The 14630-nt window shown below is 41.6% G+C and overlaps 1 protein-coding gene across 1 annotated transcript in view; it reads right to left on the reverse strand.

The window, feature by feature from the left end:
- Positions 1 to 14630, reverse strand: part of C6H10orf143 (chromosome 6 C10orf143 homolog) — a 43962-nt gene that overhangs the window by 12177 nt on the left and 17155 nt on the right. Inside the window, exons 2-3 of the mRNA XM_044916628.1 lie at positions 2453 to 2560; positions 2283 to 2345 (exon numbers count right to left, since the gene is read on the reverse strand). Coding sequence (XP_044772563.1) covers positions 2283 to 2345; positions 2453 to 2560 — 171 coding nt within the window. The remainder of the gene's footprint in view (positions 1 to 2282; positions 2346 to 2452; positions 2561 to 14630) is intronic.

Consider the following 14630-nt stretch of genomic DNA (forward strand, 5'->3'; position numbering starts at 1 on the left):
ACCAAGGGAGGCGATGGGGGGGAGCACCAAGGGAGGCGATGGGGGGGAGCACCAAGGGAGGCGATGGGGGGGAGCACCAAGGGAGGCGATGGGGGGGAGCACCAAGGGAGGCGATGGGGGGGGCACCAAGGGAGGCGATGGTGAGCGAAGCACCAAAGAAGCAGAGACTCATAGGCAAGTCTCCTGTTAGGACTCCACAGACCCCTCAATGCAACCTTTGCTTCTCTTTGAGCCCAGGTCACCACCCTGGGTCTGCTCTAGGAACAATGGTACAGGACGGGGCACACTAATGAACACAGGTGCACATTTGTGAATGGAGCTGTGTGTCTAATAAAGTCTTCTGAAATTTGGAATTGCTGCCCATCAGTGATTTACTGTTAAGCACTTCTCCCTGGGATCTCGCATTTCTAAAAATACTATTTGCTTTTTATTTAGCACTGAACCTTCTGATGCTCCAGAATATAAAAATAGTGTCTTATTATTTTAAAAGCTTAGGAGACAAACTAGCCATATTATTAGAAAAAGAAGATATATGCACCTATAGTCTGTTCAAATATCAAGAGGTGTGACTTTTCAAATTCACATTTCAATCTTTATTTACATAAGACTTTTGTAACAGTGGGTGTAAATATTAAATCACCCAAGCCTGGGTGAAATTTTATTGAGAATAACTACAGATAAAGGGAAACTGATTTTTTAAAGTCGGTTTCTGAAATTTAGATGAAAAGAATATCGAGCACTAAGGAAAAAATGATATATTTACATATCAATATAGGTTCTCTGCTCACAGATTCATTTCCTATGAAACAGAACAGAGGCAAGCTTGGGGAGTTACAAAGGAAGGAAAAATCCTAATCAAATAGAAACTGTTGTTCAAACAGAATATTAGCTAAAATGATCCAATCAGTTGCTTGAGCCAAATTTTCTTCTTTAAGCCATTCATGACAGAACACAACGTCTCAGAGCATAAAGAATCCATATTACGTTCCAAGTGTTTGCCCAACAGACAGGGGGATTTGAAAGATACAGTCCATGGAAATGGGATGAGAACAAGGAAGGTTACCAGTTAGTCACCACACTAACACACTTTAGTCATAATGAGGCCACATTTCTCAAGGTAAACGTTATGTATTTGTATTCTAGGGTATATGTGGCTCTTATAGGAATCAACCTAAAATACAGTAAGTTCCAACTGCTAGATCTTTGACTTCACCATTGTTCAGGATTACACCATGGAATGCAGCGTAACATGCAGACATTCTCCGGAAGAGTACGAAAAGCACACTTTCGTGGAATGAATCGGACACTAAGCTTTGTTTTGTATTTCTCCAATGACTTCAGAGAATCAGGTTCATGTGGGCAATAACTGACACAGCATTAGGTCTTCATTTAAAACAAAATCATTGCCTCTCATTGTAAAACACAGTAGCCGGCGATATGCCTATTCAAAAACTTAGGATGGATCAACTCAATCTTTTGCTGATCAAAAGCAGAGCAATACGTTTCTCTAACCTCTTTAGAGGGCAACCTAAGAAATACTCACATATACAGAGATACACACACACACCTGGTTTCTAAACACACACACACACACTCTCCTGGTTTCTATGTGGCAATTAAGCGTAATTCTATTTTACTACAATATTAAGATTCTAAATTTAAAATAAAAAAACAAGAATTACAGAGGTTATCAAAGACATTAACTTGTTCTTAGAGTAAGTGCAAAATTAATAACAAAGGTATTATTATGCCGGTGTATTCTTTATGATATTCTGCCCAATATTCTCAGGAAACTGAGAATCTGACTCTGATCATCTTAGACCTCCTTTACTTTGAATTAATGTTGTGAACACTGCATTTCTCCTTCTGAAATCTGTGGTTTCTGTGAAGTTTATGGGAATACCAAAGAAAGCTTAACCAGGGAAAGGAGAAAACAACGTCCATTCCTATTCAGATAATTAACTGAGGTCAGGGCTTCTCTTCAAGATGTCCTCACATGATCTCTATTAACCGTATCCAGTGGCCTGTTCCCTCCCCTGAACCCTGTGTTAAGAAAAAATTTTAAGTGTATTTTCATTTCTATTTCCAATCTGAACCTGGAAACAAATCAGTTTGCACCCCAGCACAATGCCAAGAAAAGCTGAACTCAATCTGCATCTTTTTATTTACATCCCTCATTCCTTAGAAATGTAATTGCCGTTTTTATTAACTTTGTTTTATGGATCTAATATTTAAGAGCAAGTCTGTCTTTCATGTCACAGCAAGAAGGTGAATGCACTTACAGACTCCCCCGCAATACATCTCAGGCAAGGCTGGGCTGAGCTCCTTCCACCGTTCTGAGGAATCTATTTAACAAATCACAGCCGCATATGCATCAGGACAGTCATTATTTACACTTTTTATTAAAATATTTAAACGGATCACAGCTGGTTTTGTGGGAACGGGAACCTACCCCCACACGTGGCAGCCCCCCGCCACTCCAGGACACCAGGGCACTGAGCTTCGCGGGGCCGCAGCCCCATTCCGGCCCGGCCGCTTCTACTCTCTTGCATGCCCGTTTCTGAAAGACACAAAACTTCACTGGAGATGGCTCCAGGAGCACAGGACACTAATTGATTTGCTTTCTGCAATCTTAAGCTGCAAACACAGACCCCTGTAGAGCTGAGTGAGTTTATAGGACATCTGAGGGGTGACTTTAAACATCATCTTTCAGGAACACGTTCCATCAATTACATTTAACCTCATTATTTCTAGCACTATTTGGGGTTTACTTGGCTTTATGGATTTAAAATAGACATTTGAAACAATTTTGGTCAAAACTCTTATAATAAACTATTGTGACTGGTTTACTGATATTGAAAATATACAAAATCTATCAGTTTTGTTCAGGAAACTAGTTACATGCTTCAACACATTTTGCCTAGTTTCGAGTTCCATACTTTCTTAATACAATGTAAATAATTCACATGTGAATAATTCTTTGTCTTACTGACACTGAAGAGTACATTAATTTCACTTATTTTCAGGTTGCACATATACTCCATAACTGATAACCTCTGGGAAAGTTAGCATTTGGTTTTTGCTTTCCCATGAACTAAAAAAGATAAATTACAAAAGCAATCCTCTAACGCTAAAGGAAAAAAAAAATTATTCACTCTCAAAATCCCAAGACTTTGTGCATTTTGAAGGGTAACAATGTTTTCAGTGACACAAAGTTGAGAAGCCGGAAGACCTTTGCAAAGGGTCGTGAAGTCCATCCCTTGCTCCCTGGGCCAGCCTGTGGGCCCTGCTGCTGGACAGCTCCCGCCAGGTCAGTAAACATGGCCCTTACACACTGCGGCTCCCTCCGCCTCTCTGGTCTCTTGCAAACCATCGACATGGTTTCTACCAAATTTGTTTCTTATCCGTACTATTACTTATTTGTATTTTCTAAATTGACTTTTTTTTTCTTAATGGATTTATTCAATATAGAAGCCTTATATCATGGGTTTAGAGTGCTAGTTTTACTGTTCTCTAATATACCTTAAAGATTACATGTAAATTTTAGGATTAAACTGGAAAATGCTGAGCTCCGAGCCCCTCAGCCCACTGAGAAGAATTTCTTGGGTGAGTGCTTGACCTCTGGATGGCTGAAGACAAGGCTGGCTACACAGTCACTGACTTCCTTATGGTTCCCCAAATGAAACTACAAATTCTCCAACAAACCACACCCCGGGCATAACATGAAGCCAGATAATGTGAAATACGAAGAAAAGGGTAAGAGAAAAGCCACCAGGTCCTGGTGTAGGCCCCTCGTGCCCCCAGCTCACACCGGCCGTCACGAGCTCCGGTGAGCCAGGGCAGAAGGAAAGACCACAAGACAGAGAGGAGCACAGCAGAAGGGTGAGAAAGTCCATACGAACATGAAGAAGCTATGACATGCCTGAGTCCCCGTATTAGGGAAGGGACTTCAAGGCCCACACATGCAGCGTAAGGGGACAGACACCATTTACAGAGGCATTCCGGGGAAGAAAACAGACAAAAGAGGAGGGGAGAAGCACCCTTCGGCAACTGAGTGGTAAAGCTAAAAGAGAAAAAGGAAAAGTGTAGGGTCCTAGGAGTAAAGAGGAATATCATTAGATTCACCCTGGCCTGTCCTCACCAAAGCCGAGCAGCCAGCCAACAGCTGCCACGGCGGCCCCTGCACTTGGCCAAACCAACCAAAGAGGCTGCCGCTAGACTCGCAATCTTTTAAACACTCAATACCATAAAAATGTCCTCCTGAAAACTACCACGAGTCAAAAGAAAATTGGAATTTACACTCCCCAAAACATAATTAAATATACCACCCTGAATTAGAAATGTAGAAGAATTAAAAACAGAAAAGGACAAAAACAGAGAAAGCAGGGGAGAGGTGAGCAGACTCAGGGAAGTTATGGAAGGAAAACAAAATTACCTCAGAAATGAGGAATCAATTACAGAGCACCCAAGGAGAATCAATTCAAATGAAAACTAACAAAGGGCACTGAGGACAGACAGGACCACAACCAAGAGGAGGACAGCGACACTGAGAAAGATGGGAAAGGGGAGGAAAGCAAGTGGCGGGGAGAGAAGACAAAGGAGTGATGTCCATAAATCAGACTTCCTAAAAGAGGAAAACAAAACAGTATAGCAAAGCTAACATTTAACTCTGCAAGAAAATTTCCAGAATAGAGAAAGGCCCAAATCTTCAAAGGAAAGGACTCACTGGGTACCCAGGAAAAATAACCCAGAAGGATCAACTCTGAGATGCAGCCTAATGAAACTATGGGATTTCAAAGGTAAGGACAAAGTCCTCAAGGCCCGTGGCACCAATCAATGAATACGCAAAGGAAGTAGACTAACAGCAGACTTTCAAAACCAATACACAAGCAAGGCAACAATGGAGCAATATTATAAATTCAATGCAAGTATGAACCAAGAATTTTAAATCCAGCAAGCCATCCTTCAATTACCAAGACTACAGAAAACCAGTTTTTAACATCCATGAATTTGGAGAATACTACACCCAGTTGGCCCTTCTTGAGGATTCTATGTGAGGGTAAACTTTATCTGCCTAGTGATAAGTGGGAGAATTTCAGCAAAAGGATTTATGAGACACATTTAAAAATATTTAGATGTACATATTAGACCAAAATAAAGGTGCAATTAAGCTGGAAGACCGATGTGCAAATATTACATACAGTGACAAAACAGAAATTATTCAACTAAATGTGAGATGAAGGAAGAGGTAAAGAGCAAAAACTCTGATTAATGTATAGGTCATTACTGTGTAAGCAACAGGTATGCATTAAAGAATACGAGGGAAAAAAACAAATCAGACAATATAGAGTTTAACAAAACGGGTTACTAAGGACATAAAAATAGGTTTAAATACATAGGTAATGACTAGAAAATACAAATCTATCTAAATCCAAAATCAAAAATATAAAAGCAAAGAATACAGATCTCCTAAAGGAATGGCAAAAACAACAAAATATGCATATTTTAAAATATTATGATAGTTACAAGCAAATAAATCAGTCATGTCAATAAATATTAATGGACTTAATTTATGTATTTAGAGAAAAAGGTTTTTAATTGAGTTCACAGCACAAGACCCAACTGTATCCTGTACACAAGAGACGTACCTAAAATAAAGTCAGTCAGAAAGGCCAGAAAGCAAATGGCCGGACCAAGGTAAATGAAACAAAGAGAGAGAAGGAGACCAAGTAGAACTCACGTCACAAAGGGTTAAACACAAGGGGATATAGTTAATGTTAAAAGCCACAGTCTGCAACGAAGACATAATGCTCATGAACATCTACACACCAAGTAATACAACCACCCCCTGGGGGGGCCTGGGGGGCTCAGTCGGTTAAGCGTCTGCCTTCGGTTCAGGTCATGATCCCAGGGTCCTGGGATGGAGCCCCACGTCGGGCTCCCTGCTCAACAGGAAGTCTGCTTCTCCCTCTGTGCTCCCCCCGCCTCAAATAAATAAAATCTTTAAAAATAAATAAATAAATAACCACCACCGTTACAAAACAAAGGTGACAGCATATGCAAGGAGATGCACATAGGCACGTACTAAAAATGGGAGATCTAATACACCATCTCCATACAAGGCAGAGCAAGTACACAAGAGATAAGCACAGAGACAGATCTAAGCAACACCAACAACCAAGGTAGAGCTCATAGATATACAGTGAAGTCCGTACCCTGAAAATAGAGAATACACATTTTTCTCAAGAATCTATAGCACAGGGGCGCCTGGCTGGCTCAGTCAGTTAAGCGTCTGCCTTCGGTTCAGGTCGTGATCCCAGGGTCCTGGGATCAAGCCCCGTGTCGGGCTGCCTGCTCAGCGGGAAACCTGCTTCTCCCTCTGCCTCTGCCCCTCCCCCAGCTCCTTCTCTCTCTCTTGCCTTGCTTTCAAATAAATAAAATCTTTAAAAAAAAAAAAAAAAAGAATCTATCGCACATTCCCTACAAATGGTCATATATTAGGTCACAAAGAAAACATCAACCATTTCCATAATGTAGAAGTACTGCAAACAATACTTTCTGATCACAATGCAATAAAAGTATACATTATTAACAACAACAACAACAACAAAGTCATCTCCACTTGGATATTTAAAAAACCTATTATTGACTTTTAGTGAAAGAGTAAATACAAACTAAAAGTATAGAATTTTAAAAAAATAATTACACAGAAAACGCTATGTATCAGAATCCATGGAATTCATTTAAAGCGGTAATCAGAGAAAAATTCATTATGCTAATATTTTTACCAATAAAAATGAAAAAATAAAATCAATCAATCAATAAGTCTTAGCTTGTTAGTAACCCAAAAGAAAATGCAAGGAAGAAACAATGGAGGGAAATGCTGACTCATGAGGGGAGGTTTTCCATTAAAAACATCAGAGCTAACCCATAATTCTGTCTTACAGTTTTTTGCAGGGGTAGGGGTAGAAATTAACAAAGTAGACAATCTACCAGCTACTTGATCAAGAAAAAAGGGGAGAAAGCACAGATACAGAAAATAAGAGATGACACAGGGGAAGTGGCCAGTGAAACAAGAAATTTTAAAAATCCTAAGAGACTCCTTTATAGACCTCATGCAAACAGACTTGAACACGTCGCTGGCATGGACAACTCCCCGAGGAGCTCAGATGGCCACGACCAAGGCTGACCCCACTGCAGTTAGAGAGCCGAACCAGACGAAAGTCAGAGAAGACAAAGGTTCCTAAGCGGCACCTCCCCAAGGAGCACCAGGGCAGACACCTTCACAGGGGGTTCTACCAAATGCTCAAGACCAGAGAGTTCCAATGCTCTACATAAACTACTAAAGAGCACTGACGATGATGGAAAAGTCCCCAAGTCCTTTTTTTTTTTTTTTTAAAGATTTTATTTATTTATTTGACAGAGAGAGACACAGCGAGAGAGGGAACACAAGCAGGGGGAGCGGGAGAGGGAGAAGCAGGCTCCCCGCAGAGCAGGGAGCCCAATGCGGGACTTGATCCCAGGACCCTGGGATCATGACCTGAGCCGAAGGCAGTCGCTTAACCAACTGAGCCACCCAGGCGCCCTCCCCAAGTCCTTTTATGAAGAAGTGTAATACTGATACACCAGATAAAGAAGAACAAAGAAAGAAAACCACGGACCAGTATCCCTCACGAATATCAATGCACAAATATTAAATAAAACATTAACGAGCAGAATCTAACACCACAGGAAGAAGCCACACACCATGACCAAGTAGGATTTTTTCCAGAAATGAAAGTTGGGTTCAATATTAGGAAATCTAGTATCATTCTTCATATTAATAAACCTAAGGAAAAGACATATGATCATCTACCCAGATACTGAAAAACCCTTTGACAAAATTTAAAACCCATTTATAAAAATTACAGAAAACAGAAATTGAGAGATATATTCTTAACATGATAAGATATACATACTTTATTCCTAATGCAACTATCTTATTTAATGGGAAAAGACTAGTGGCATTTCCACTAAAATCAAGGCAAGGATGCCCAGTCTCCATTTCTGCTTACCACTGCCCTACCCTAGACGTATTACATTACCCTATATAATTACAAAAGATAAATCAAGCAGAGGCATAAGAATGGGTAAGGAAGTAAAACTATCACTATTTGCAGATATCATAATATATATCTGGAAACCCCCAGAGAATCAATGATAAAACTAACCCAAACAATGAAAGAATCAATTGAATAGTAGGACACAAAGTTAACATACAAAAATTGCCTTGAAATATAACATAACAAGGTGTTAGAGAAAACCCCATTTTAGATCATTGCAACAAGGAAGAGTAAATGTTTAGGAGTAAGTTTAATAGTAATTGCACTCAACCTATATATACAAGGATAATGTAAAACATTCTTGCAAGACAACGAAAGCAGAAATGAACAAATGAAAAAGCATCTATTATTGGTTAGGATGACTTAACATTAGAAAGATGACAGTTGCCCCTAAGTTAACTTATAAAGTCAATGTAATGCCAGTAAAAATGCCAATAGACTACAGTGTAGACTTGCACAAGTTGATACTAAAGGTCACGTGGAAAAACAAACATGCAAGAATAGCCAAGAAAACCCTGGGGGGGGGGGGGAAATCAGCATCTACGGGATGCCTTTAAAGCAGTAATCAGAGAAAAATTCATTAGACTAATATTTTTATCAATAAAAATGAAAAAACAAAATTAAAACTACTGGACATAAAACCATACTATAAAGACTCTGTATGTAAAAAGGGTGGTGCTGTTGACAGACAAATAGACAAATGGGACTGAATAAAAAGTCCAGAAATAAGCCTGAATATATATGGAAATTTGCCATCACAAGTCACTGGGATAAAGATGGACCTTTTAATACATGGTGCTGGGACAACTGGGTAGCCATTTGGAAAAAGATGAAATCAGATGTGTCTTTTGTATCATATATAAGAATAAACCTCAAATGGATTAAGGATCTAAAAATGTAAGAAAATTAAACTATAGAATTCCTAGAAGAAAACATGGGTGAACCGTTAGTATAGGGAGACTTTCTCACTATGACTCCACACCCAGAAGCAATGAAACAAAAATTGATGAATTTGACTACATAAAAATAAAAATGTCTGCAGGGCAAAATGAAACAAAACAAAACGGTGCCCTAGACAAAACAGAAGATAACTGACAAACTGGAGGAAAATATTTGCAGCACATACCACAGGAAAAGGGCCACTACCCTTAATATATGAAACTCTCCTAGAAAATGAGGGACAAAGGACCAAACACACAAAAGAAAAATGGGAAAAAGCCATGAACAGACAATTAACAAAAAAGTTTACAAGTTCAAGCTCACTCACACTTAGAGAAGAGCAAACGAGAAGACCCCACCGGGCACTTGTCATCTGTCAGACTGGCAAAATGCTGAGGCGTGGTGCGGACTCTGCTGGCGAGGCTGTAGGGAAACAGGTGTCTCCTGGGCTGCATATCCTGCAGGAAAGTTGGTGATACCTAACAAAAGCTACAGAGACTTTTTAACCCAGAAATTATGCCTGCAGGAACCTGTCGGGTAGGCATACCTACAACGACATGGGAAAAAAGAATGCACGAGGTTACTCCCTGTAGCACTGGTTAAGCTGGAAGATACTGGAAACCACCTGAACAGGCACAGGCTGGAGAGTAGCTGGAGAAGCGTGGCCCATCTCAGCAACGCGGCTCCAGGCAGCTGTAAAAAATAGGGGAAGACCTCTGTGCATGGGCTCGCAGAGATTCCCAGGACGTACAGTGACAAAGTGCAAAAGAAGATGTGCAATGCAAGAAGGGGGATGAGAACACCTGCACCCATCTGCTCATCTGTACAAAGGAAATACAGGGAGGAGGTGCCAGGAACTAAAGACACTGGTTTCCATGGAGAGTGGGTGGGAAAAGGTACGAAAGAAGGGGGACGACAGGTATAAAGTGGGGGCAGACACTTGATGCAAATTCTACAGCTCTAGTCTTAGAACCGTAGTAACACTTCACATACCCGAAAATAAGTACCAAATTTAAATCAACCAGGACATGAGACCCAAATGGAACACAAATGGTAGCAAATGAAACTATTTTACAGACAAATAACATAGTCACACTGAAATACAGAACGATCCTCAGTAATTCTGGAAAATACTATTTTCACTAGAAACTCTTAAGTCTAAGGACAAAAAAGAGCTGTATGCAAATACTGACTCTAGTTAGCTAATCTGTTTCTCACAGATAAGCAATTTCGAAACTATTTTATTGGTATACTGGGATTGAATAAATAAGTAAACATATTGTAAATAAGGAGAGCCAGGTTTCTCTCTGTTGAAGAGATAAGTCACAAATAAGGGAAGGGAGAAGGCTATTAAAGAACCTAGTGGTGGGGCGCCTGGTGGCTCAGTCGGCTGAGCAGCTGACTGCTGATTTTGGCTCAGGTAGTGATCTCAGGGTCGTGAGATCAAGCCCCACATCGGACTCCATGCTGGGTGTGGAGTCTGCTTGAGATTCTCTCTCTCCCTCTCCTCCTTCCCACCTCAAATAAATAAATCCTTAAAAAAAAAGAACCCAGGGGTGCTGGATCAGGACTGAAAGTATTAGCATGAATGCAGTTTTCAATAGGTATCCAGACAGCGGCAGAGAAAACATACGGCTGTGTGGATGTGCACATGATATGAAGCATAAATATGAATACTTACACACTAGGACGTATGCATACACCCATACATACATTTTCTAGCTATGTCTGCTGTCATGGTGGCATCCTAGTGGTAGCAAGACTATACCTAGCACGTAGATACTGCTTTCTAAATACCATTCTCCCGTTGAAGGAATCTAGGCTTCATGGAGAGGCGTTGGTTCAGGCATGGAACAGGGAAAGCATAAGATGAGCCTGAGACATTTTGTGTCACCCAAAATAAGTTTCTTTAAAAAGGATGAGGACACGTCAAAAAGACAAAGGCACGCCATCCTGAAGGAGTTCCCAATGGCCAAAGCCAAAGCCGAACAACTTGGGCAATAAAATAAGTAACAACAGCACTGGATTGTAATCCAGAGAATAAAGTAAATACCTGGGAGTCTAACCATGACATCAACAAATGAATACATCATTGGGGGAGAAGAGTTAGTGTTCTCCTTTTCAGTCGAATTCTAATTAACAAGCGTAAAGGAATGAGGAAAATACAAAACCACCATTAAGTAAATGCCACAGTGAAAGTTATTTCAAACAAGATTTACCAGTAGATGCTAAAATCACTGGGCAAAAGTTTAAGGAGAAACAGGATATTGGCACAGCCTCAAAGCATTTCCTCCAAGGTTTTTACTAACTACAAAGAGAAAGATAGTGGCTTTACAGTGGATGAAATGACCTTCATGGAGGGACAAGGTCAACACCAGCAGTAATGACTGGCACCGCGCAGCCCTGATCTGATGCACTGAGAAGGCGTAACGTCACCTCTGTGGTCTTCATGCCAAACGCGTGGCCTTCATCTAATCACAGAAAACGTCAGACAACCCAGACTGACTGACACTCTACAGAGTAACTGACTTCCATTCACTCAAAGTGTCAAGGTCATGAGCACTGGTTAGCGTCACACGCAGACTGGAAGAGACCGAGAAGCACAAGAACTACGTGCAGTGTGGGCCCTGGATCCCGTCTGGGTCAGAGAAGGGCTGTTAGTGGGAAAACAGGTGAGACAGGAGAAGGTCTAGCAGAGTTAGCAGCGCTTCACCAGGGCTAATTTCACAGTGTGCTCACTGTACTATCATCAGGTAAGCTGTTTAGCTGATGGCATACCTGAATTCTCTATATTATTTTGGGGGGGAACCTTTCTGTAAATCTATAACTACTTTGAAATAAAGATTTTTATTTTTTTTAAGATTTTATTTATTTATTTGAGAGAGAGAATGAGAGAGCACGAGAGGGGGAAGGTCAGAGAGAGAAGCAGACTCCCTGCCGAGCAGGGAGCCCGATGCGGGACTGGATCCTGGGACTCCAGGGTCATGACCTGAGCCGAAGGCAGTCGCTTAACCAACTGAGCCACCCAGGCGCCCCGAAATAAAGATTTTTAAAGATGAAGAAAAAACAATCTCTCATACCCCTGGTGGTGCGTATAGCATACTTCTAGAAATACTGATTTAAGCCAAATTGCTTTCCCATAATCTCAACCCACTAATTCTAATTTTCCCTTCTTGAGCAACATAAAATAAATAGTCCCTCAAGCAGGAGATAAACATCGTTCCAGATGTTTGTAGATCACGCTCAGGTACTTGTGAGCTTTCCTCTCTCCAACCAACCATTCCTACTGCCTCTCACTATCCCACACCTGAGATGTTTTCCAGACTTTTCCTATCCTTAGACATCCTGCTCCAGAGTTTCTAAACTGTCAATATCCTTCTTAAAATAAACCATAAAAAATACTTGCAAAGTCAAGTGGCCCCCACCGTGGAGAGAAGAATGACCGCCTTCTGTGGCTCAGCCAGTGTGTCCGCACAGAAGAAACCCACCCTAGTGGGTTGGTGCAGTGACCACATGGCGTGGCAGGTCCAAGAGAGGCGGGCATCCCGCACGGCCCCCGAGTCTTCTCCGTGTGAAGCACCTGCCCCAGCCCTGGTGCTTTCTGAGTGTTCTTCTCTGCATGGAAGGGCTCTCCTCGGCGCCCTCGTTAACCTTAATTTGACACCTGTGTGGTTTTCCAGTCTATCGGAGTACATCCAATCCTTCTTCTCCCGGATACTGCAGTAATCCTACTAATCATCTTCAAGACGTTTGCAAAGAATGCAGCCTCTGTGCCTTTGCCCAAGTCCGAGAAAACACCCAGGAAGACCGAGGCCCTAGATCTCCAGTTACTCAGGATGTACTCAATCTTTACACTGTCAACACAAGCTCGATGTATAAAACTGGTTTACTGCCAACTTCCCACAATCTGGGCTAAAGGGAAAAAGTGGAAATATTAAATACACCCCACGTCATTTTACACACAGGCTTCAAGCTTCCCCCAACAGTTACACCACAGCGGGCTGACAGCGATATTATTTCCCTGCTTGTTTCTGAACAACATCAGATTTGCCAGAAAGGAGAGCAAAAGGGCACGGACATGTGACTCTGAGCTAGAATCCATACTTTCTGGATGAAACCTAAAACACTGGAAGTGCATTCTAAACCATTTCTGTGTGGGGTCAAATAACATTTGTCACATTAAGGTCAGAAGACTTGTGATCATCCATGGCGACAAGCTGACATTCTTTAAGTGGCTCAGGCGGTTGGGGAATTGGGTCCCCACACCCGGTGGCAGGCGAAAGGGGGAGTCATGCTGGTACCTAGGTGGTCGGTAAGAGCTGGGCTCCTCTAGGGGACGTGGGGGTTACCTGCTTGGGGGCTCCCGACCAGCTGAGTGGATTAAATTATTCATATTTTCTGCTATTTACGGTGGATTATTGAAAGCTGACTGCATATGCCATTGCCCTGTACACTTACTTGGCAAATTGTCTAGTTATTGTGGATTGGCTTGGACCAAAGGAAAATGAAGCCTGCAGACACATTTCACTCTAGGATTCTGTTACATGGCTCACTTTTACTCCCTCCTGGAGAGGATATGTCAGCCTTCATAAAGGCAGATGAAGATTTACCAACCAACTAAGAAGACACTTGCACTGTATAAACAAAACTAAAATCCCAAGTATACACAAAGACCCCATTACTTAACAATAATTGAATATCAATCGAATAGCAACCGCACTAGAAAACAGTTGAAACAGAAACACAGTTGGCTAAGAAAAGACACTTGATAAGACGCATAAATTAAAGTATAAAATATGTATTGTGTCGCCTCAATGACAGAACAAAACCCCTGGCAGGTCTCAGCAAAGATGAGGCGCCCTCCACTGAGGAGGCGCGAGCCCACCTTTGTTGCCGTGGACTTTCTCCGTTATTAGAAGCGATGGGGGCCCAGCTGGATAAGTGGGGGGAGGGAGGAGTGTTACAGGCTTCACGATTTGGCAGAATTGTAGAAACCAGACTGGGGATGTGTTCATGACGTACCTGGGACACACTGGTGAGCCAGAAGAGGGGGCACAAGCCCACAGATCACAGGCCTGGGCCACCTCTGGAAACCTGTTCCTCCACTCTATGCCCCAGAGGAGTATGGAGAAGAAAAAAGATGCCAACTTCCTGAACACTTCTACAGAGAAACACCCTGTATTCTCTCTAATCTGCACAAGAAAATGGCTTAATTCTTAAAAAATTAAACACCTTGAATTAAGCATCTTTAATGCATACACTAGTATACGAGTTACGCATACATACTCCAGACAGAATACCGATGTAAATCACTAGAACTCAGAATGCAGTTAATGTGAGTCTCTCTCTACACACACACACACACACACACACACACACACACACACACACACACACCCAATCTTTCATTCTGAAGGTATTATGGGGATTTTTATTGACTAATGGCCTTTTTTTCTAAAGATCATTTGTATTAGCAATGTGTAATGCTGGTTAATTGAGTCCTAGTTACCAGAAACAGTTTGCTGAGTGAGACTGTATAGTTCAGCAAAGACAGTTTACTTTCACTGGAGGAGCATGTCCACCAGCCCC

Source organism: Neomonachus schauinslandi, chromosome 6, assembly GCF_002201575.2.
Source record: "Neomonachus schauinslandi chromosome 6, ASM220157v2, whole genome shotgun sequence".
NCBI lineage: Eukaryota > Metazoa > Chordata > Mammalia > Carnivora > Phocidae > Neomonachus > Neomonachus schauinslandi.